Raw genomic sequence first — 25645 nt, 5'->3', positions numbered from 1 at the left:
CCCGCAGGAACTGTCCAGAGCAGCAGCAAATCCCCATAGAAAACTATTTCCGACTTTTTACTGTCACTGTCAAAAGTGGCAGCAGAGAGCACTGTGTCAGATTGGAAAGAATACACCAATTTCTGCAGGACATACAGCAGCTGATAAGTATGGGAAGACTTGAGATTTTTATTTAGAAGTAAAATACATATCTATATTATATAACTTTCTGAAACCAGTGGATTTGAAAGAAAAAGATTTTCGCCAGAGTACCCCTTTAACATGGGAAATTCTCGAAGAAATGTATTATGTTTTACATAGATTATGTGCTTCTTGTACAACCGTGTAGTAAGATCTCGCCTTTGAGAATTTATATTCCCTTTCGTACTCCTCTTATTTTTGCACGTATGTTATCATTAAGGCATTGTTCACAAAATAAAAAGCTTAATGATAGTCCGCGCTCAGATGTTATGCCCTTGTGGCTCTGACAATAGGAAATAAAATGCTTTTTTTTTCTTTGGTTAGAAAAGCTTTATTGTTTCTAAGCTTCTGAGCTGTTGCTGAATCATTGTCCCGAGAGGGTAACCGAGCTGGTTCAGAGGCAGCAGGATTACTCTTTATTACCTTCTAACAGGGCTGGCAGTAGATCTTATACTGTGGAAAGGGTTCTATCTTTGGTATTTTATAAACTTCTATACTTGCAAGAAATAGAACCAAAATGCAGCCTCCTAATATGTCCAAAATGCGGCCACCCGGGACTCTGTTTGCATATTATGAGACCGTGATTCCCACATGGATAGAAGGATGAACACACATTTTTTGGCAAAAGTTTTATTTCTAATAAAAAAAAACAACAAAAGAAAAGTAACATTTCTTAGGCTATGTTCACACAACGCATGAGACCGGACGTTCCCTGACCCCGGTCACGGAACGACAGGTCTCTGAAAAGATCATCCTGGCCGGTACTGCAGTACCGACCGGATGATCTTTAGGGCTGCAGAGTTTTGATGTGGGCGCATCAGTGCAGAACTCACCACAGCGCACTATGGAGCATACATCCGGAGCCGCTCGCTCCACAGTGTGCACTGACATGGTTTTCTGCGGCCACTATTCACTGAATAGCAGCCACAGAAAACTGACATGTCAGTTGGTTGTGACGCCGCTAGGGATCCCGGCCAGAGCGTATACCATGTGTATACGCTCTGGCTGGGATCCCATAGACTGCCAGGTAACGTATATTTCCGTAATAATCTCAGCCGTTGTGCAATGGCCGTGGTTTTACGAAAATATACGTTGTGGGAACATGCTTGCTTTGGCCTCCTGCAATGGCAAGTTGTCCACAGGCACATCACATGCCCGGTTTTACACAGTGTGCAATATTGAGCTTATATCATGGCCACAAGCCCTGGCCAAACTTTGTTCAATGACCTGAACTAACAGCATCATAGGGATGTATTGTGCTGGTGTGAAACATCACTGGTGGGCAGCATTCCCTGTTGTGTTCCTATGATCTGTTCTCTCTCTAGTGGGGCTACAGAGAATGCGTAAGCATATTGCAGAGTTTAAAGGGGAAGTCCTGTGAAACTGAAAAAATGACAGGAAGGCTAGGGGTGCAGTAACATAATAAACAAGGTATACTTACCAATCCCCATTCACCGTAGTGCCGCTTCCAGGCCTCGCTAATGTCCGCCAGCCTCCTGCAGCTCCTCCAGCAGCTGCGTTACGTACCCGGCTGATCGGTTGTGTGATCAGTCAATCAGTGACTGGGTGGGACACCATCTTTTTGGATTTCATGGGACTTCTCTTTAAATTTTGGGGGTTAAAAATACTTGAATACCCATGAAGTACTTCAAGATGTCCCTGTCTCAGAGACACGGACCAAAAGATTTGGAGTATTCAGACCCTCATTAAAGGGGTACTCTGGAGATTTTTTTTTTCTTTCAACTCAACTGGTTTCAGACTTGTATATAGACTTGTAATTTACTAAAATGTAAATATCTGAAGTCTTTCCATACTTATCAACTGCTGTATGTCCTACAGAAAAAGGTGTATTTCCAGTCTGACACAGTGCTTTCTGCTGCCACCTCTGTCCATGTCAGGAACTGTCCAGAGCAGGAGAGGTTTTCTGTGGGGATTTGCTACAGATCTGGACAGTTCCTGTCTCGGACAGAGGTGGCAGCAGAGAGCACTGTTTCAGACTTGAAATACAACATTTCCTGCAGGACATAAGGCAGCTGACAAGTACTGGAAGATTTGAGATTTTTATGTAGAAGTAAATTACAAATTTGTATAACTTTCTGACACCAGTTGATTTGAAAGAAAAAAACATTTTGCTGGAATACCCCTTTATTCTTTAAAATCTTCCTGGACAAGTGCGGGGTGTTACGTGCGTTTCTCCCCAGCTTGCTGCTTTTTCTGTCTCATGGCATAAGACGAGCTCCATAGATATATTCTAGGGTGTTATACCCCTGAGAGCCCTCATGTGGCAAATTCCACAGTTATTGCTAGTGATTACAGATGAGTGAATCTCGAGCACGCTTAAGTGTGTCTGAGCCAGAACTCTCTGCATTGGTTACCAGGGACTGAAGAAGTTGGATAAAGCCCTAAGCCTTATACAACTTTGTAATGTGTGTTATTTAAGTGAATGGCCCCCAGCCAAGTGTGGTGCATTATACCGAATTACTGTCGACCCCGGCCACCATCTTGGGTCAATCGCATCATGTTCAGGAGGCCGGCCTGACTGCTCCAGCCCTCCTTCATGCGCCCCCCCCCCCTCCAGCGTGTCATCAGCTGCTCAGCTGCGATTGACTGAGTATAACTATGCTCAGCCAATCGCGGCTGAGCAGCTGATGACGCGCCAGATGGGGGCCGGCATGAGGTAGGGCTTGAGCGGTCTGGCCGGCCTCCTAAAGATGACGCGATCGACCCAAGATGGCGGCCGGGGTCAACAGTAATTCGGTGAGTATAATGCATCACACTTCCGGGGTGGGGGGAACACAGGGAAGGGGGACATTCACTTAAATAACACACATTACAAAGTTGTATAACTTTGTAATCTGTGTTATTTAGTAAAAAAATGTTATACACCGCACTACCCCTTTAATTATAAAGCCAATGACACAGTCTGACCAGAGTGTATGGACACCAATGGCTCACCAACAGTGGCCGCCTCCTAATGTTCGGGTGTCTGAGCCGTCGTAGCCGCTTGTCCTAGAGTTAAAGTTATTTTATTCTTTTATGGTGCCCTATCAAGGCATTACAACGTATTCTAAGACAGTGGGCAAAGTGAAACCTAATAACTGTTCCTATGTGTATAATAAAACATCAGAATAACACACCTCCAACTCTATACATTACACACTGTGTATAACAGCCGTCTCCATGTAGATTTATTAAAGTGGAACTAGTGACACCCTCACAATGACAGAAACAGCACTTGTTCTCATTTGTGATGACAATGTGACATAGACAAGTGTATTGTAGATGTTAGCACCTCCTTGTAGGATTTGATGGACATGTGTCTTTTTCTTCAATCTTCTAACTATGTAAGTATCTTTGCTTTATTGCTCTTCTCTATAGTAAGCAGCGGCTCACCTATGTTCTTCCCTTCCACCTTTGACCTCCAGCATCCAGCAGCCGTTCTGAATGACAAGAACAGCTCAGCGAGGTTTTGTTTGTGGCCGTCCTCCATTCATTCATTGAGTCTATCATGCATGAAAGGTTTCGGAGGCTGGGCTGTTCATGTATAGCATTGACTGTCACAGTTCTCTGCTTTGCCTGTAGGGTTAGTCCTAGCAGGATGTTGGCTATCATTTACTTTGACATTGTTGCAATGTTGATTTCTTCAGGAACGCTTATAATGCTTGTTAATGTTTCCTAAGGAATGTATGCTTTAACCTTGTGGTAGCAGGGGCTGTGGTTTATTTCAGTTCTTGTTAATTTTTGATGACTTTTAGATCCAGACGTACCTACTGGGAACCTGACTTGGCTTAAAGGGGTTGTCCAGCGAAATTTTTTTTCTTTCAAATCAACTGATATAAGAAAGTTATACAGATTTGTAATTTACTTCTATTAAAAAATCTCAAGTCTTCCTATGCTTATTAGCTGCTGTATGTCCTGCAGCAAGCGTTGTTTTATTTTCAGTCTGACACAGTGCTTTCTGCTGACCTCTCTGGCCAAGACAGGAACTCTTTGAATGAGTCCGCATAGAAAACCTGTAGTTCTCTGGACAGTTCCTGTCTCGACCAGAGAGGTCAGCAGAGAGCACTGTGTCAGACTGAAAATAAAACATTTCCTGCATGACATACAGCAGCTAATAAGTATGGGAAGACTTGAGATTTTTAAATAGAAGTTAATTGCAAACCTATATAACTTTCTGACACCAGTTGGTTTGAAAGAAAAAGATTTTTGCTGGACAACCCCTTTAAAGTTGATAGTGGGAAGACATGGTTGCTTTGTATTAAATCAGGGATGAGGAACCTGCAGCCCTCCAGCACTTGCAAAAATACAACTTCCATCATTCTTGGATGGCCAAAGCCTATAGTTTTGCAACAGTCAGCCCATTCCCCATCCCTGTATGACCTTAATGAGTTATCCGGGCTTAGCAAAACATGGCCGCTGTCTTCCATAAACAGCACCTCTCCTGTTTTTAGAGGACATGGGGTGGTGCTGTTTTTGAAAGACAGTAGTTGTGTTTTTTCTAATCCCTTGAATGACACCTTTTATGTTTTATTCCCCCCGATACAGATTTAATTTAGTTTACTGTTCTTTACTACTGCAGGTCCCGGAAGATATGAGCTTCAATTTCCTTTAAATTAATACTTGGTCAGCCTTGGAGATACACACATTTATTTATTGTCTTTTTGGATATTTAGGGTATGTTCACACAGGCTTTTTTTCCCCTGGATGCATTTTTGGACAGATGTCATTTTGAAGCAAAAATACGTCCATATATTGATAATTACAGCCATAAAGAAAATGATCATCATTATTTACGGCCATAATTATCAAAATATGGCCGTCCAAAAATAAAGCAAAAAAATAAAAAGTTTGAACATAGCCTTAAGGTTTTTTAATCTTTTAAATTCTCTTTGGAGGTATAGGAAAAGTTACATCTCACAAGTGTGTTCTATATGTGCCCTGATAACCCTCGCCAGTGCCTAGTAGATACCACAATGAAATTGTGAACAGTATTATGCTTTTAAAGGAGAACTAATGTAACCTGCTGATAGCCCCCTATAACGCCAAGGACGCTGAGGAGGAAGGTATGTGTGTTACCTTCCTCCCACTCTGTCAGGGTAAACTCTGCTCCGGAGCACTGCTGCATCAATCGGCCTGCCCCTTCTAATGATAATCAATGGAGCAGGTAGGCCGGATAACACGGCAGTGCTCCTAAGGGTGCTCCGGACCCGAGTTTACCCCGGCTAACAGCGTAGGACTGGCGCCGAGGAGGAAGGTAAGAGACACACCTTCCTCCTCAGCTTCCCCAGCAATATAGGGGTCTATCAGCAGGTTAGATTTGTATAACCTGCTGATATTTCCCCTTTAAGCATCATATAGCTGCATGGATTTATAGATGGTCAACGATCATCACCTGTTATTCCTTTAGTGTACAAGGAATATATACTAATATTTTGCATAATACTCCCAGTGATCTTGATGTACACTTCCAATTATATAATAGGGAATTGAAATGTGTTCGTGAAATTCCATTAATCCGGCATTTGATAATCCAGAAATTGCAGTTTGGATTTTGTAGACTAGAGCGCTGTTTCAAAGCCAGTGTGGCACCCTCTAGATTCGGAGAGGCACTATCGGGGAGGCAAGTGACTATAACCTGCACAGTCCTTTGTCTGGATGCAGCAACCTGTAGTTCAGATACTAATTTTAATGTTATTCACAGTGTAGTAGGGATGAGGGCTCAATAAAAAAAAAAAATACAATAAATAAGAAAAAATTGAGAAGATGAATTCTGAGATACTTATTGTTGGGTTTTTTAGATATTTGTATATAAAAAAGTGTGTATGTATGTGTATATATAATATATATTTTTTCTTTTTTTTTCCCCCCTTTCAAAGTTTGTGTGTGTGTGTGTGTGTGTATATATATATATATATATATATATATATATATATATATATATATATATATTTATGTATAAGTTCAAAAATATTCCACGGCACTAGAGATGAGGGTGGGTGCCTGCTCTTTACCGCCCGATTCAAGACGGAGCAATATAGAGTCCAAAAATATAGCGGCACGTCCAGTGGTGAATAAAGTGAAATTTATTTGCTCAGAAAAAATGCAGCAACGTTTCAGTCCATACTGTATGGACCTTTGGCTTGAGAAAGGTCCATATAGTATGGACTGAAAGTTGCTGCATTTTTTCTGAGCAAATAAGTTTCACTTTATTCACCACTGGACGTGCCGCTATATTTTTGGACTCATATATATATATATATATATATATATATATATATATATATATATATTAGAAGTGTACTTTGAATAGTGGTCTCCCAGGGGGTGGTCTTCTCAAAGAATGGGATAAGTAAACATAATATAGCATGGACTGAAGATCTGTCACAGCAAATCTGGTCTGGATCAGATGGTCTTTTAACAGGTATCACTGTATATCATGTTTCATCCATTTTTCTACATAGCTTTTTTTTCTATTTATACTTTAGTTATTTCATTTACCTGCACAGGGAAAAAAAATTGCTTTGATATGCAAGTTCATCTTTTGCCTACAGGCTCTACAAGAGGGAACGTTGCTATAACACTTTATGATATTCTTTCTGTTACTTATTAACCAGGGTGGCTTATGATTAACATGTACAGTTTATCTGTAGTCACAATGGCAAGTGACAGCGATAATTTATTAGCTGCATTTGGATGAAACTGCTATTCCTTCTTCAGTGATTAATGTATGTACTCGAATGTAATATATTTCAAAGAACTTAGATTTTTTTTTTTTTTGCACGAACCCATTGCCATTAAAAAAAAAAGGAGCCCTAAAACTGCACAGATGTGAGTCTGAAGTAGCGTCTCTGCTACCCTATCAGCTTTTGTTTGGCGAACACCCTGATTAACCCCCACTTTTCATGGATCACTGCCTCACAGATAGATCAAGTTTAAACTAGCACATATTAGTACGTTTGTTACTATGAGAGGAACAGTTGGCCATTCTTTATCCCTCTGCCGCTTCTCTACAGTGCTGAAAGCTGAAGAGAAAGTAATAGAATATGAATTGCCAACTTACAATGGGATTTAAATATTATACTCCAGTTAGCGCTCAATCGGACATAATGGTCTTAGAAAGTCCAAACAATATAACGTCAATATACTTTGCGCTCTTACAAAGTAGATTGGGTAACTATGTACAATTTATTTTTACAGACCTGGGATGAGGGAAAAGAGACGTTTGTCGGCAGATTAGAGGAGGATTGTATTGTAGGGCGCGTATTTCAGAAATACATAGAGTGCTTTCAAGTTACTACGTATGGAAACACCATGCAACCTGAATCTTATTAGAATCTATGAAATTGTACTTTTTATTTTACCTATATTAATTTTTATTTAGTATTTTTCTGCAGTTTTTTTTATCATTGGAAAGATATATTTTTAGAGATGTTCTATTCATATTACAAGTTGAATCATTTGAACAAGTGCCGGTTAACCCTTTGAGAGTCTAAGCCATCAGCTACATAATCTCTCGGACTATTAGAATTTCCCGAACCCCGAGCACCACTTCTTCTAAGGATTGTGATTGAATGGACACTCTTGAATAATAAGCACCTTGTTTGCCAGACATGTAACGTGTTTTGATCACACATCTTCTAAGGGGAGCTGTAGCTTTGAGTGGCAGAAGGTTTTTTGGATATCACCTCTAGCATATGGAATCTGTCGCTGGTAAGAGTGCAGCTGGTTAGAAGTGTCTAATAGAAAACGCCTAGTCAACACATGTCAAGTAGGGCGCTACTTGGGGCCATCAAACAAATTCTTTTATTAATGTTAAGGAGAGGCCGAGAGGAGAGAATACCCCTGTAGTGGAAAGCCACCTTCCTTGCTCTGTGAATTAAAGGGGTTGCCAAATTCTTAAAAAAAAAACAATAATTGTTATAAAATTACAAAAAAACGTTACTCCTCTATTCAGCCCCCTGCCAATTTAGTGCTATTGCTCTGCTGGTTCCCTATTGGTCTTTGTTTACTAGCTGTCAGCAATGATGTACCATATTGGCACATGACCAGTGCAGCCAGTTAGTGACCTCACGTGACCACTGAGGCCATTTATTGGCTGTAGCGTTCATAGGCTGTTATGGCACCTTATCGCTGACAGCTTGTAATCACAGAGGAGTTGGAATGCATTTGTACTGGATTGGTGGAAGATAAAGTGTTGAGGTTTGTTTTTACTTTATACTAATGCTGGTCAAATCTGGCTTATAGATTTTCATTGTCCGACTCCTTTGTTTGGCAGTGGCTTAAAGTTTTACTGTCATTCAAATTTTTTTTGCAGAAATCAATAGTACAGACAATTTTAAGAAACTTTGTAATTGGGTTTATTAGCCGAAAAATGCATTTTTATCATGAAAAAGCAGTTTGAAACTCTCCCTCCCTGTCTTCATGCTCTTCTATGGAGAGGGGTGGGATGGAGGGAGATAAGGCACCAAGACAGGACAACAAAGAGTTAATTTACAGCTACATCACCGAGCTATCTCCTCTGACCTCTCTGACCTCTGAATAGCAGCTTTCACGCAGTTTCCGCTGTGTAATCCTTTGTTCTCTGCTCTCTGCTGCCAACTAATCTCCCTCCCTCCTCCCCCTCCCCTCTCCATAGAACAGACAGGGCCCAACTGATGTAAAAGAGTCGAGATTTCCTGATAATAAGCAGTGAATGAGAGAGAGGAGGGGGGGGGGGGGGCTGGGAAAAGTCTTTTTGAATGCAGATAATGCCATATTTGCCTAATAAACCCAATTACAAAATTTCTTAAAATCTCCTGGACTATTGATTTCTGAAAAAAAAAGAAAAAAAAAAAGAAACAACAGTGACACTTTAAGCCTCTCCATAGAAAACACAGAAATGTTCGTCTGTGCCAAATGTTCATGTGTGCTGGGAGGACAGGAAAGATAAATGTTGGTTGAACGATTGTTCACCCTATAGTTATTGAACATGCACAGGCCGCTTAAAACACAGAAGAGGAGCAACTCTTTCCATTATAGCTTTACTCTGTGTGGGTTCTACTTCTGTTTTTTGACTATGTCAATGTGGTATGAACCAAGTATTTCAGTAAAAGATGCACTATGTTTAAAGGTTGGCCTGGAAACATACAGGTAGCACATCCAAGGTTTTCTATGTTTTTCCGAAGCCATGAACATCTCCCAATCTGATCAAGCCACCTCAAGTTTGACACCCCTGCTTTTCAGGGGTGTCCAGCTACGGACCATTGACACAGGGTGAGATAAATAAAAGAAGAACGCCATACTCACCTGTTCTGATCTTCTGCAGCTGTCATTCTAATACTCCCAGTCGTGCCATTGATTCCTGGGGCACCTCGCCTCCACGGGAACTGTTCACACAGCTAGTCTCTGGCCAAGGCATGTCACCTTTGTGGAAAGTGATTGTCTGATAGGGCAGTTCCTATGGGGTTGAGGCTTCACAATAAGGTGACTGGGATTGTTTGGCAGCTGCAGGGGATCAGGGCAGGTGAATATAACTTTTTTTTTTTTCTTGTAAGTGTTGTGGTTGGGTGCTTTAGGGCCACAATAGCCAAATATCCAATTTTTATTTCTACTTGAATTCTGCTGAATAGGCGAGAAATTTCAAGCAGAAAACTTTCCTCTTCAATTCTTCACCTAATCCTCAGTGTGCACACACCCTACGGGCCCAGGGCCGATTCTAGCTTCTTTGCTGCCTGAGGCGAGAACTGACAAAGCGCCCCCCCCCCCCCCCCCCGCCACGGGCGATATGGTCGAAAAATAAAATCTCAATTTTAATTTTTTTTTTTATTTTGAGACAATTCTCGATTTAAATCTCGATTTTCTATTTTTATGTTAAATAAGCAGAAAAAATACACCAAGACACAGATGAAGCAGTACTAGCAGCTGTACTTGAATGAGCTGAAAAATTGCATTTTAGCATTATATCCCTGTTCCCCCACATTCCCCCTACAAGATTATCATGCCCCCTGCCCTCCTCACATTCCCTGTAATATTACCATGCCCATAGTGCCCCTCACATTCCCCATACAAGAACTCCAGCGCTCCCAGGTCCCCCCATTCAACATGATTAATGCCTCAGCTGAGTATCCTATCCTGTGACCTGACAGCAGTCTAAACTGCAGGGACCTCAGAGCAATAGTCAGGGAGAGAAGATCCAGGACAGGCACAGTGCAGCATCGCAGTGTGTATGGGACAGCACTATAGATAACCTCTGACCTCTGACATCAGGAGCCAGAGAAGAGCCATAAAACGGACTGCTCTGTTAACTCTTTCAGTACTGCAGAATGTAGAGTATTACTGTGCATCACTTACATTCTGCAATACAGAAAGAGTTAACAGCAGAGCAGAACATTACTTTTATGCCTCTTCTCCTGCTCCTGCTTGCACTATGCTGAGGTCAGCTCGGAGGTCGGCAGTGCAGAGAAGACATAATACAGCGTCCCCACTGCTGGTAACTTTTTCTTTTCTACAGTGTGTAAGTGATGCAGAGTATAATAACTCTGCATTATTGAAAGGGTTAACAGCAGGAGACACTATATCTATGTCTTATGTGATGTGAATACCTGTGAATACGAGGCTTCCAGTGCCACCTCAGCGCTTCTCATGAGGAAACTGACAGGAAACATGGCTGGGCACTGAGCCCTAACTAGTTGTAATGATAAGGACACAGGACGCTGATGCCGCCCCCCTCAAGGGCTGTGTTATCTGCCGCCTGAGGCGAACACTTCACCTCGCCTCATGGCAGATACGGGCCTGTACGGGCCCATTTACATTGATTAAAATGGGTGGAAAATCTGAGTGGATCCTCCACCGTGGACTCCACTCAGAATCAGTTCTTTAAACGGAGAGCAGAGGCGCACAACATATTACATTGAGGCACTTAGGAGTCCGCAGTGGGGGTTCCGCTTGTAATTTTAGCGGATTCCGCCATGTGGCCTCCACTTGAAGTTTCGTCCGTCCCATAGACTTAATGATATTTGCCGTCATGTTGTGTTGTGGTTGGGTGCTTTAGAGCCACAATAGCCAAATATCCAAATTTTATTTCTGCTTGAATTCCACTCGAATTCTGCTGAATAGGCGAGAAATTTCAAGCAGAAAACTTTCATCTTCAATTTTTCACCTAATCTTCAGTGTGCACATACCCTAAGGGTCCATTTACATTGATTAAAACGGGTGGAAAATCTGAGTGGATCCTCCACCGTGGACTCCACTTGGAATCAATTCTTTAAGCAGAGAGCAGAGGCGCACAACATATTACATTGAGGCACACGGGAGTCCGCAGCGGGGGTTCCGCTTTTAATTTTAGCGGATTCCGCCATGCGGCCTCCACTTGAAGTTCCGTCCGTCCCATAGACTTAATGATATTTGCCATCAAATTCCGCCATCTGCTCAAAGAATTGTCAATTCTTTGGGCAGACGGCGGATTTCGACGGCAAATATCGAGTCTATGGGACAGGTGGAACTTCAAGGGGGAGGCTTCATCCCCAAGTGGTAGCCACCATATGGGAACATAACTTAAATTGACTTATATTAAAGTTAGCCTCTCATATCAATTACAGAATTAAATGTTTGCATCTCTGGTGAAAAATAATTCCATGTCTGAATGGGAAAGATTTAACAGTGGCCTCTTTACTTTACTTAGAAACATTTATATATTACTTGATGGGATATATATATATATATATATTTTTTTTTTTTTTATTTTTTTTTTAGCTTCTTCTAATGTGTCTTTAGTTCTTTAAAGGAAAAATTGAAGCCACAAAAAGCCGTACACAGGAGAATAAGGCTTATAGGCCTAAATACACCTTAGACTTTATATCGTGTTTATGTGACTAATGAACAGCTAGAATGGGACCATGTACAGATCCCTGAGGTACTGATATGTAACCTGATCCCCCCGATCATTCCTCATTGACTAAAACATTCTGTCACCTAACTCTTTGTGCCATTACCAGTCTTACCATTCATCTACACCACAGCGTTCTCTAAATTTGCAATTAAGATGCCGCTTTATTACTGCCAGCGACAAGAATAAACACCTCCAAAGCAAATAACTTACCCGAATGTACATTGTAAAGTGTGAAACATAAAAAAATCAATGGCCGTATCTTGGCTTTTAATCTGAGTCCAGGTGGCGATGGAGCCGAGCACCACTGTCAATCCCATGGACTGTTTATGCTAATATCACTAATTCCTTTACATCTGATCCCTGGAGACGCAGATAAGACACAGAATGGCTATCATTTTTCTGTGTTACTATGAAATTCAGACTTTTTTTTTTTACTAGGCCTCACTCTTTTATAATTGCATACTGCAGAAAGTGGGACTACGAGGGGTTAATTTATGCGCGCCTATAGAAAATGCTTTAATGATGACTTTTTTTCTATCGGATTAGAACATTCCCAGAGCCGGCGCTAGAAACATAATACGCCTCCATTGCGTTAGCCTAATGAACACGATCTCATCTGGAGTTTCAATTTACGCTATTACTCAGACACTGTAGGTAATAATTTACTGTTTAGAATGATTACCAGCGTGATATTTGTTTAATGAAATTTATAGACAGAACACCGCAATTATACGACAAATAAATACTTACCGTATCAGCTTTATTGAAATTTTTTTTTCTGTTACGGTATGGATACACGCTTAATAATTATAATCATTAAGAAGAAAAAAAATAAATCTCAGAAGAAAAAAAAATCTATCTCTGCCCCCCCCCCCCCCCCCCCCCCCCCCGGCTCTTAAATTACAGCTCTCTCCGATATAAAATGCCCGATATTAATTATCAGCCCTCTCCGGAGCCCTGAATTAACATCACAGCCACTGTTTGGGTTTAATGCTAATTTTATTGAAGTTGTTTTGCAAAGCGAAATATATTAAAATTAATAGGGCAAATGACAGTGGGTTGTTAAAATTAATTACGTTGCCATTTTCTTTTCTTTTGGTTTACGAGGCTTGCTAGTAGTAGCGAATTTCCTGTGCACCTGCTCCTGCTGTGGCCTAAGTGATATAGCGTCTACAAATCCAGAAAATTGTAGTATCAAATCTCCACACCAACTGTGCAGCAGCACTATCATCAAATCCCTGCTGAGAGGCGGTTCCCATCAAATCCCTCAGGATATTTTCTTTCCCGGTCCCTCTGTTGCAGATTTGAACTTTGACCCCAACTTTTCCCTGACATGGTGCAATAGGTGCAGCAGAAGTGTCTCGTCCTGGAGAAGTTGCAGAGTATCCTCATAGTCTCATTAGCAGGTCGGCCATTCACTTGCCTTGGGCTACTTGGGTGTCACATTTTAGCTGTGGCTTCTGCATCTACAGTATGTTAATTTTATTACATTGCTATATAGATTACAACAGCACTTCTACTATTTGTACTCTGCCTGTTTTAGTGGATATCAGGATTGGTATAAGTTGGGGTAGTGGTTTGACTTAAACTTTCTATACAACCGGCTTTAATAACTTTTCCATTACTAGTTTTTTTGGGTATAAGTATTAGGTATAGGTATTGTTATTCCATAGCCAGGATAGGGGATAACTAGCTGATTACTGGAGTCTAACTGCTGGAACCCCCTACGATCCTGAGAACGAGGACCCCAGTCTCCAGTTAGAATGGACTGGTGGGTCGTGCATGCTTGCCTCTGCTCTATTTACTGTCTATGGCAGGGATAGGAAACTTTGACTCTCTAGCTGTTGCAAAACTACAACTCCCATCATGCCTGGACAGCCAAAGCATTAGCTTTGGCTGTCCAGGCATGATGGGAGTTGTAGTTTTGCAACAGCTGGAGAGCCAAGGTTCCTTACCCCTGGTCTATGGGAACTGCTGGAATGCTATACCTAACCGTAAGGAAAGAATGGAGCGACAGTGTGAATGCGTGATTTGTCACTTCATTCTAATGGGAGATTGGGGTCCCTGTTCCTGAGATCACAGGACGGCCCCAGTGGTTGGGTCAGCTAGATCACTGGAGCCCCCCACCCCATATGATCAGCTAGTTATATCTGTCGAAAGGGAATAACTTTATCAGATGGAAATATCCCTTCAAGGCAGAGTTCACTGATAAGGGGAGATTTATCAAACATGGTGTAAAGTGAAACTGGCTCAGTTGCCCCTAGCAACCAATCAGATTCCACCTTTCATTTTCCAAAGAGTCTGTGAGGAATGAAAAGTGGAATCTGATTGGTTGCTAGGGGCAACAGCCAGTTTCACTTTACACCATGTCTGATAAATCTCCCCTAAAGTGTTTTTTCTCTTCAATAGAACCAGATACAATTTATTTAATTTAATAAAGCTACAACGAAATGTGCACAACATGTTTCTCGAATCTACACAGGTTTTTTTTCTGCTGCGTGTGAATGGGGTATAAATAAAGCCCCATTTAGATTATGTTTAAGCCGGACATTCGGGGTATATGTTGGAATATCGGCCAAAAGGTTTGCAGGTGTATACTGCAGCATACTTTTAGTTGGCCTCTTGAGTTTATTGGAGCAAACGCTGGTCCATTGGTAACACTGTTCTGTGCAGTGCACTTTTGGGTCTAAAATACTATAAACTGTACATTAGAACACCTTTTTTTTGTTAAAATCTCAGGGTTCGTGCTGTGTTTGTGTTCACAATTAATGTATACATGTATGTATGTGCTGTATGCTACACAGTAAAATCCATCGCTCATTGACTTAGGGCCCTATTCCACGGGAAGATTATCGTTCAGATTATCGTTAAATCATTCGAATCTAAGCGATAATCGTTCGGTTGTATAGCACTTAACGATTAACGACCGAACAAGAAATCGTTGATCGTTTAATAAGACCTGGACCTATTTTTATTGCACGTTCGCAAATCGTTTGCATTGAATACGACGCCGTTTGGTCATTCGCAGTAGTGACGAACGCAATAGCGATGACAAGACGACTGCAAGAACAATTATAAGTAACGATTATCGTTCCATGTAAATGGGTGAACGATTTCAGGCCATTCGCAATAGCAGTCGTTTGGATCGTTTATCGTTAACGATTATGCGAACGATAATCGTCCCGTGGAATAGGGCCCTTACATTATTAGGCCATGTTCATGCGCTGTAAGAGACCGGCTGTTCCGTGACTAGGTCGGGTCACGGAACGGCCGGTCTCAGAAAAGATCATCCTGGCCTGTACTGCAGTACCGGCCGGATGATCTTTAGCGCTGCTGAGTTTTGATGCAGGCGCATCCGTGCGCACCCGCATCAGAACTTCCCACAGCACACAATGGAGTGAGTGGCCAGAGCCGCACGCTCCATTGTGTGAACCGACAGGGTTTTCTGCAGCTGCTATTCACTGAATAGCGGCCGCAGAAAACTGACATGTCAGTTTTCTTTGGCGCCGATCCTGGCCAGAGTGTATACTATGTGTATACACTCCGTCCGGGATTCCCCCAGCCTGCAGCACTACGTTAGCACCACAGGAATCACGGCCGTTGTAAAAACGGCCGGGATTTTTGCGGAACTTACGTAGTGTGAACATAGCCTTAAAAAAAATCCAGCTGCCTGGAGAAAGTGGATGCAGCCCAATGACTGCCTGAAAACTTGGATACAGCTTCCTCCAGGCAGCGGGATTCAAAAGCTAGTCATTCGAGTTGGTGCTAACCCGAATGTTCCCTCATCTTTATTCAGACACCACCAATTGCTAGAAAGAGCAGGGAGAAGCACACAGTTTAGCGCTTCAATCCCTGGCTCACTGGTTTCCCTGCCTTGTTGAATCATATACAGTGGTGCCTTGGATTGCGAGCATAATTTGTTCCGGGACTGTGCTTGTAATCCAAATCCACTCTTAAACCAAAGCAAATTTTCCCATAAGAAGCCATAAATACACAGACAATTGGTTCCACACCCCAAAAATAATGATTTATTATTCTGAATAACATGTAAAACAGATGAACCAAACATTCAGAAACAGCAGAATATGTGATATTATAAGTTACTGTACAGTAATGGAGAGGATGGGAAACACAAGGGCTGACAGAGACTGCAGGAAGGAATGAGCAGGGTATATGTGGGTACAGTATAGCAGCAATCTCTGTCCGGGGAGAGAGGGGTTACAGCTATGGAGAGATTACCTCCACGGTCCTGTCCCCTGATGCAAGCCCCAGCCTGAGATGAATTTGCTATGATTTGGAAGGTGAGGGAGACTTCCTGGGTCAGAGCACAGGGCTGTAGACCCCGCTATGCAGACCATGCCCCTCCACCACTCGCGCTCCCACCCAGTGCAGGGAGCTCTTAAACCAAGGCAATGCTCTTAAACCAAGTCACAATTTTGAAAAACTGTGAGCTCTTAAACCAAAACGCTCTTAAACCAAGTTACTCTTAAACCAAGGTACCACTGTATTATAAAACATGACAAACAATGAAGAACCTCTAAATCTGCCCATTAGTATTTACAGCTATAGGCCCAATCTTTGTTGTATTATATATTTATCACATAAAACCTTTATATAGAGAGTAAGAGTTTTCAGTATTGGGGGTGGGAATGGTCATCTTGCTTGTTTTTTCCCCCGTCAGAAACAGATCTCCTCTTGTCTATAGCTGATATCTGTTATTGCAGTTCAGTGCTAGATTCTTGCAGTACCACTTTTGGCCCACAGACAATGGTGGCGCTGTTTCTGAGTTTATAAATGTAAAAACCCTTTAAATTGTCATATATCTTACATTATATTTTCCTGTAATATGCTTAATGTTTCATGTTTCTCCTCATAGGTTTTCCCAATCGACCGAAGTCTCTTAAAGTAATTATTAACCCTCACAGCCATAAAGGAGAGGCGCCCAATGTGTATTACCGGCACGTTGCACCTCTTTTCAAGCTTGCTGATATTCACACCCATGTTACAGGTAAGTTTGTTTCAATAAATAAATCAGCTGAATAGAGACAGAAAATATTGCTAAGCAACCAAGACAAGCTGAACTTTCCGCTAATCCCCACTGGCTTTCAGCAGCAGCTTAAAATACAGTAAATCAGGTTACATACCCGATATTACTATATCGTCTCATCTCCTGCCTTCTCTATTCACAGCCATCTTTCTATCTCAAACTAACAGCAATCTATTATGAAACTGGCTGCTGGTTCTTCAAATTAAAATCGGTAATAAGAATAATAAAAAGGTGTGTGTATGTACACATTTTTTTTTTTTTGTTAATTTGAATAGCTGGACAGTTTTGCAATAGATTGCAGTAAGTTAGATGGAAAGATGGCTGTGAATAGAGAAGGCAGGAGATGAGACGATATTTATATGTGTATACAGTATATGTATAGGCCATGTTCACACACTGTATTTTTTCAATAATTAACGGCAGATTGCAACATCGGCTGCTATTTATTAAATTGTGAAATAACATTACTTTCAATAGAATAACGGCCACAGTGTATACACACTGTATACACTGCGTCTGCTGTTTTGTGGGGCCGCATTGAAAACTCATATGTCTATTTTGTGCGGCCGCACAAAATAGCCTGTACTGACAATGTTAAGTACGGCTCCTGGACGTACTTTACATTGTGTTCTATGGTTAATTGGAAGGCGGGCACAGTCAAAAGTACTCACGTTCCAATTAATATAAAATTGTTCACCGGCCTGTGCTGCAGTACCGACCAGGTGAACATCACAGACAGCGGCCATTTGTGTCACAGAACGGCCGCTGTTTTTACACCGTCTGAACCTGGCCATATACTACATATATATACGGTCCAAAAGTAGGTGGACAGTATGTGTTATAAGGTTATGAATGGGGAGATTTATCAAGCATGGTTTAAAGTGAAACTGGCTTGAGTGCCCTTAGTAACCAATCAGATTCCACCTTTCATTTTCTAAAGAGTCTGTGAGGAATGAAAGGTGGAATCTGATTGGTTGTTTGATAAATCTCCCCCTATATGTCTGTTCACTGAGGACATAAAAACTAGCCTGGTGCAATCACACAGAAGAGCTACTGTAGCAAAAAAGTCCTGAAAAGTAAAAGTTGACCATGAAAGAGAGTTTCAGAACACACAGTGTAGCTGAGCAGCTGCAGAGTCACTGACCAATCAGATCATCCACTCCCTCCACCGCCTGCTGATTGACAGCTGTCTGCCTATACTCAGCATATACTGTATACACATGGGGGCTATGTTCACACTGCGTATGTTTCCGTCCGTAGTGCGAACCACGAATATACGCACGTAGTTTTGAGGTTGATGTGTTCGCTTGAAAGTATACGATATACGCCTGCACAGTGCACACTACGTATGAGCTTACAGCCGGATCGTATACGGCGCCGAGAAAAATGAACAAGACCATTGTTTGAGGACGGAAATGTTGAAACTCACGGCCGTGGATTTCAATGCGGTCCCGTACGAAGTACTTTTTTCAGCCAAATTGAACTTGATTTTTCGATCAAAAAGGTTCGGTGAGTTTTATTGGGCTGGGCGAAGATTTCCAAGTAAATGACCTGTTTCAGATCGCTACAAAAAAGCTAGGGAAGCATAACTCTACTACGGGCGTATGTTCGCGGTTCTTATGCATCCGGCCGCATGTCGCTTATTCCCATGCCCGTAGTTCCAGCCGCACATGTACGGAGGCGTACGAACTACGGCCGGACTCATACGCAGTGTGAACATAGCCTATAGGTAGACAAGTGTGTTGGAAATTACAATTATTCAGGGAATGGGGGATTCATTAGCAAAGGGAAAAACAGTGGTTTGACTGAAAGCCGTATACTAAGGCAATAGCTATAATATCAGAAACACTAGAAACTAGGTTGATTCGGGATTTATTCGGCTTGCAATCACTGGAATAGGAAAGGAATTTTTCAGTGTGAAAATGGCCCCCAAAGATCAAAAAATAAATGTACCAAAATAAAAAAAATAAAAGTCCCCAAAACGCTTCTGGCCTTGCTCCCTATATGTATATTATCTATATAAAATGACCCTAATGCAAAGTGGATGCAATTTATTTTAGCATTTATTCATAATAAATATCTAGACACTTGTCCCTGTTTAATTTTTCGTATTTTGCCTCATTATCACAAAAAAATAAATAAAAAGAAAAATGTGTCACAGAAAAAATGTGTGAAAACCTATCCAAATACCTGAATGAGACGGACCTTTATGGGGGAGATTTATCATGGCTTGTATGAAAGTTTTCTAGCATAAAAAGTCACAATTTTGAAGGAGCAGTGTCCCACCTTTGCAGAGAATTGTCAGTGAAATTGCTGAATTTATTTATTTATTTATTTTGCAGGTATTTAATTTTATTTCATGGTTTTCTGAGAATTACCTTTCTATATTTTGGGACCTCCTTTTTATCCTATTTTTTCAGCCACCTTTTTAGGTTTACTGGGGCTTTGAGGAGCCAATACTTAAGACCCCACAAGACACCATTTTGGAAACTAAACCCTTCAAGGAATTCATCTAGGAGCACTTTGACTCTGCAGGTGTTTCATAGATTTCTTTAGCATTAGGCACGAAAATGAAACATTACTTTATTTTCTAATATATGTAGTTTTACTGTAAAAAACACTTCACATTTTGTTACTCAAATTCTGACTAGCATGGCAGTACCCTGTATGTGGCCACATTCTACTGTCTGGGCACTCAGCTAGTCTCTGTGAAGGAGCACCATTTGTCTGGATTTTCAAATGGAAAACCCCAAAAAGTGCCCCTGTTTTGGAAATGACCTTATCATTGTTCAGGAGCCTACTTTGGGATTAACCGACTTCCGAGAGGGTCAGTCTGAGCCGGGATCACATAAATTATTCTTCTTCTGGGGGTCTATCATGGGATTCAATAGCTTTCTGAAGGAGCACTCCATGGCTGTGTTCTCACACTTTTCTTTTCTGGCCATTTGACAGCCGTCTTGTAGAATGGCCATCATTGTCCAAGTAACGGACATAATTTGATTATGATGGTCGTGATTGTACATATAACGACCATCATTATTATTATCTGCATGGAGTTGTATTATTTGTTAATTGTGATGCAGCTTCCGAAATCTATCCTGCTCTGTATACTACAGGTTTCATTTGCTGACTGTGACACCTGGTGGCCATAGCAAGCAGATGCCCACTAGAAAACTTGCAGATCCTTTGACTCACAAGATATTGTGGTAATTTTTTGCATGTAGGACATATAGTATGTAGCATATCTGCTGCATACAAGCCCCTTCAGCTACAGATGCTGGCTGGTAATAGCACCCATTGTGCTGGAGCACTTAGGTAGTGATAAGTGGAAAATGGAAGCAGTAACGCATTTCAAGAAAATATTTTTTTATTTTATTTTTTAAAATATTTGCTTTTTTTGTGTTTTTTCTTAAATACAAGAATGCTCATTTGTGTGATTATATATTTTTATTTTTTAAAATTTTTGTATTTTTATTTAGCAGGGTATTCTCATCTGAGCTTGTTATCCCATATCCACAAGCTCATCACTGGACAGCCAAATGTTGTGACCCTCACCAATTCCGAGAACGGGGACGCAGTTGCCCCGAATGAATGGAGCACTCGGCACGCCTGTGCAGCCACCACAGCCGGTAGTCTATTCTTTTTGTATGGGAATGCCAAATTTTTTTGGCGCTTGATGGCCCTATAAAGAATACATGGAGTGTTGGCTTCACAGCCACCTCATTCATTGTGGGGCAATTGTATTCCCTTTCTCAGGATTGGTGAGGGTTACGGCAGGCGGACCTCCAAGCACCTTTCCTATGGATAGGGGATAACAATCTCAGATGAGCATATAATAAAAGCAGTATTATTCAAACCACTTAATATGGAATAAAAGAAATAATACCTTGCCTGCCCCCCAAATCTCCCGTTCCAACACTTCCTGACCCCAGGGCTGTATTAACAGCTGCTGCTGCCCTAGGCACTAAACTTGAAGACGCCCCATCTTCACGCACCTATTGGCGATACCAGACCTGACCAATTCCAGCATACCCCCCACCCCCCTGGAAAAGACACCAGATTTACTGGCAAGTCTGAACGGAAGGAGGAAAACTAAAAAAATAAAAACAAAAAATATAGTTTTTCCTGTCCCCCTGCTCCCTGGTGCTGCCCCCCTGCAAGGTGCTGCCCTAGGCACCGGACTACGGGTGCCTAATGGTAAATACGGCCCTGCCTGACCCCCTTCTGACATGTCTGTGTCGAGAGGGACAAAAACAAAAAACAAAAACAGCAATCAGTAGGTGACCTGGGGGGGTTTCCAAACAGGAGCAATGGGGGTTTAATAAGATATTACCTTTTTTTTTATTCCTTTTAGGTAGGAAGATAACCCCTCATAAGTCTCCAGTAAATTATGAATCAAACATAATTGTCCCGATATGGTGGCCTACTGCCCATAGTTAAATGGTTTTCCGACTATTAGAAGTAATCCCTTTCTGATCCTTGGGGATCCCAGCAGTTAGAACTTCAAGTTTTCCTGCTGTGTAGAGAATTGCACTGATACTAGAAGTCAGCGCCCCCCCCCCCCCCCCCCCCCCGTTGACAAAAAAAAAACTGTACTGTATCATAACAATGTGCCATTATAAGATGCAGATACTCCTATACAGTTCAACATTTTTTTCTTATGAAACATCAACCCAGTTATGGTGGGTAACAAGGCTACATTTTGTTATTTGTTCAGAGGTTTCTCTTTGTTGGGATCACTGCTTTTGTTTAAGAAAACACACTAGATAATTTAAATCTGGAATATGATAGATGCTTTAGACATGTGTTATTCCATGTTGTATTTGTAGAATTTTTTTTTATGAATAAGACGTAGTGTTGCTTTTTGGCAGGCAGTATAGCTTAAAGGGCAACTCCAGTTCAGTGATTTTTTTTTTCTTTCAAATTAACTAATATCAGAAAGTGCCAGAGATTTGTAATTTGCTTCTATTAAAAAAACCTCAAGTCTTTCGCTGGAGTTGCCCTTTAACTTGCTCTCTGTCTCTAATGCTGGCAGCCCACTATTTCTGATGTATAGCTCATCACAGCAGGCACAGCCTCTGGCTTACTTCAATTCCATGTGCTTGAGTCTAGTCCCCTCCCCATTGGCTACACACGTAGGGAGTGCCCTAATCCATCCCCAGCCAATCACCAGCGGACACCTACTATATTATTCAGCTACTCCGACCACACTCCTGAGCAGTAGGCTTCTAGCTATTTTTCTAAGGTATTCTTTGTATGTTTTTCCTCTTACTGGATTTGACCCCAGCCTTGGAGCCTGATCTTCTCTTGGTCCGCTCTTCAGGACTCGCTGAACCTGTGCTAGCTATTTTGACCAATTTCCTGCCTGTTGACTATGCACACATTCTTTTACAGGCAGCACACACTCTTCCTGACACTATCATTCTAGAAAATATTTCTAGAGTCACAAAAATAGAAAAAGAAGCAAAAAAACAAAACACAAAAACAAGGTAATATTAATGATTTTTTTGTAAAAACTTTTTTGAGGACACCACTGCTATATGTCTACTCATCACTAACCATGTGTCCCAGTTTTATTATATGTATTTTCTTCATTATCAAATTACCATATTACCCTGTTTAGAATACCAAAAAGCCCCGTAACTCATTCTTATACCAGACCTCAACCATGAACAGACAAGCATGAAAGATTTATGTAATCTTGCATATAACGATGCACATTCTTACACAAAACATCCATCTGTAAGTGTCATGTCAGTCAAGAGGAATCTTTGATGGTTGGTTACAGCTGTGGAGTCTCTTCTGGCATTGCCGCCCTAGAAAATGCTAAACGTGGTTGCACTGCTCTCTGCCATCTGCAGCTTGGCTTTTCCGTTTTGCTCTGGCATTTTATATGCTGTGCAGGGCATCACGATAGGCCAAGATGACAATGTAGAGTGACAGATTCATTTCCTCTAGAGGGTACGTATTCTGGTATGTTGCTGTGCCACCCTTTGTTGCATTGCTACTGGTATTTGGCTTTTTTGAGCAGTTTCTGTGATTGTAGCTTTCCTTTACCAGAGATTATAGACCACGTTATAAATTGGTTATCGATGAATTGTGGTATGTTCAAGTTCGGAATGTTTTACTGATTATCAATATATCATTTATTATGTATAATTATGTATATATTATGTATAATTACAGTATTTCCAGGGCTGCTGACTCTTTAGATTTCTGGTTTTGGTTTCCTATTTCCTTACATAACTCTGTGCAGGTTCTTTTATTCAAGTCTTCTTTATGGTCTACCATATAGTGCCCAAACAGTGCAGTTATACAGTAATACTAATACCATTAAAGGGGTTTACTGGGCAAAAATGAGAAGTTAGGCCATAAATCTATGATCAACGCCGTGCGAAAACCTGGAACACCCCTGCCGATTAGCTGTTCAGCACGCACTACTCGGTGAACTGGGCTGGAAGTAGTTGGCGCCATTTATTGCTTAGTGGTCGGGCCTGGTTACTGCAGCACAGCTTGTGGGCTGTGGTTATAAGTCACCATTGCTACTCGATGGTTGGACATCAATTTGTTTTGCCCTGAAAGCCACTTTAACAGACAGTTGCCTCAGGCTACATTCACACCCATGTTGGAGCCTCCATAGCAGATTCCTTAATATTTAATGGGAATAATGTGGAAGCTGAGGTGCAGTTTTTCCTAAACACCATAATAAATGGGCATGTTCAGATGCCATTGGGTGATTTCTTTGAAACTCTTCATTTTCGTTTTACCACTTTAAAGGCCCTATTCCATTGGCCGACTGACAGGAGCTATTAGTGCTCGTTTGCTCCTCGTTCCCCACTTGCTGCTGCCGCTATTCCACGTGGCAGCAGCGAGCGGGTGAGTTCGTGAGGGGCCGCGGGCAGCCCATAGAATACAGCAGCATTTGCTGCCGACGCTCCTATTCCACGGAGCGACGGCAGCATATCAATGCTGTATCAGTCGTTTGTCTTTCAACATGTTTGAAAGACAAACGACGCAATGATCAGCCGACATGAACGATGTCGGCTGATTGTTGCTGTCAATTCCACAGGACGATTATTGGCGAATAGCGGGCGTAGAAAACCATGTCAGTGCACACTATGAAGCGAGCGGCTCCGGCCGCATGCTCCATAGTGTTCTGTGGAGAGTTCTGATGCAGGTGCGCACGAATGCACCCGCATCAGAACTCTGCGGCCCTAAAGATCATCCGGCCGGTACTGCAGTACCGGCTGGGATTATCTTTTCAGAGACTGGCCGTTCCGTGGATAACAGATTGGCGGTCTTTTATGTTGTGTGAACATAGCCTTATGATGGAAAAGAAAAATGAGGCAGATGCAGATGTAAACAATAATTTGATAGGTGAGCCGGCAACCCTATGGGGGAGATTTATCAAAGGGTGTAAAATTTAGACTGGTGCAAACTGCCCACAGCAACCAATCACAGCTCAGCTTTCCTTTCAGCACTGCCTAAAGCTGAGCTGTGATTGGTTGCAGTGGGTAGTTTGCACCAGTCTAAATTTTACACCCTTTGATAAATCTCCCCCTATATATCGGTTTGGTTCCTCATCTTGGACTTTTTTTTTTATGTATTGGGTTTCGGGTCATGTATAATTTGTATATGTATTATGTAATAAAGATAATTTTTGTTACATGATTTGGAGTGCCTTTTATGATACACTTTTGCCTCTGTATTTTGGTATGTCAGCAGGTGAGCACCCATTACAAAATGGGGTGTATCCCTTTCTTCTGTTTTGTAGAAGTGGACACCATCTTGACGTATGAATTTTTTAGTCGATTACTGTCTGCAGTGGTAACATTAGTGAGGTTTACACTTTTGTTGCAGTGAGTGATAGAGCCGCATATTCGGAATCCAGTGATTAACACCCTCCTTCCCCCCAGCTTCCTTTTTGATGTCGCCATTGATTCTCGAACCTGTTTGGATCTACCAGTTGGTATTCAAACCATAGAAAGAAGATGATTTTACCCTGCACATACAGCTCCTAGTTATGTTATTCTGTAAATTAGTTTGATCTGCACCCAGTATACTTTCAGTGTTCATCTAAAATCATTTATTATATATCATACCGCTGTGGATGTGACTGGAATAAATAAGTAGAATGGAGCTGATGTCCCTTTTGCCATCTATATCCCATGGGGGTAGTTATCAGCACTCAGCACATTGTAACTAGTGTTGAGTGGACATATCAAACTGTTCGGGTTCAGCAACATTCTTAAAAACCAAACACTTGACATTTGATTTACTGCACCTGCAGAAGTTGGATGCAGGCCTGGGCCCCATATTCTGTATCCATGTTCTCCTGACAGCCCTAGGTTGCATCCAACTTCTGCAGCTGCAGGAAATCAATTGTCATGCGTTAGGGTTTGGAAAACGTAGCTGAACCTAAACAGTTTGACCATGCAACACGAATTGTAACGTTGTGTGACCAGAGACCTTTTTACATGGAGTGATCATCAGCCAAACCAATGTTCATGAGAATGTATAAAAGCCGCTGCAATCTGCCGATCATCTAAATC

At 41.6% G+C, this 25645-nt stretch overlaps 1 protein-coding gene across 1 annotated transcript in view; it reads left to right on the top strand.

Moving 5' to 3' along the window:
• The window catches only part of CERKL (CERK like autophagy regulator), a 98593-nt gene that overhangs the window by 45748 nt on the left and 27200 nt on the right, over nucleotides 1–25645 (top strand). Inside the window, exon 3 of the mRNA XM_069984859.1 lies at nucleotides 16923–17058. Within this exon, the coding sequence (XP_069840960.1) occupies nucleotides 16923–17058 (136 nt within the window). The remainder of the gene's footprint in view (nucleotides 1–16922; nucleotides 17059–25645) is intronic.

The sequence above is a fragment of the Dendropsophus ebraccatus genome, chromosome 9, assembly GCF_027789765.1.
Source record: "Dendropsophus ebraccatus isolate aDenEbr1 chromosome 9, aDenEbr1.pat, whole genome shotgun sequence".
Lineage (NCBI taxonomy): Eukaryota > Metazoa > Chordata > Amphibia > Anura > Hylidae > Dendropsophus > Dendropsophus ebraccatus.
Note: the sequence above shows the minus strand (reverse complement) of the source record. Positions and strands in the feature narration are given on the sequence as shown.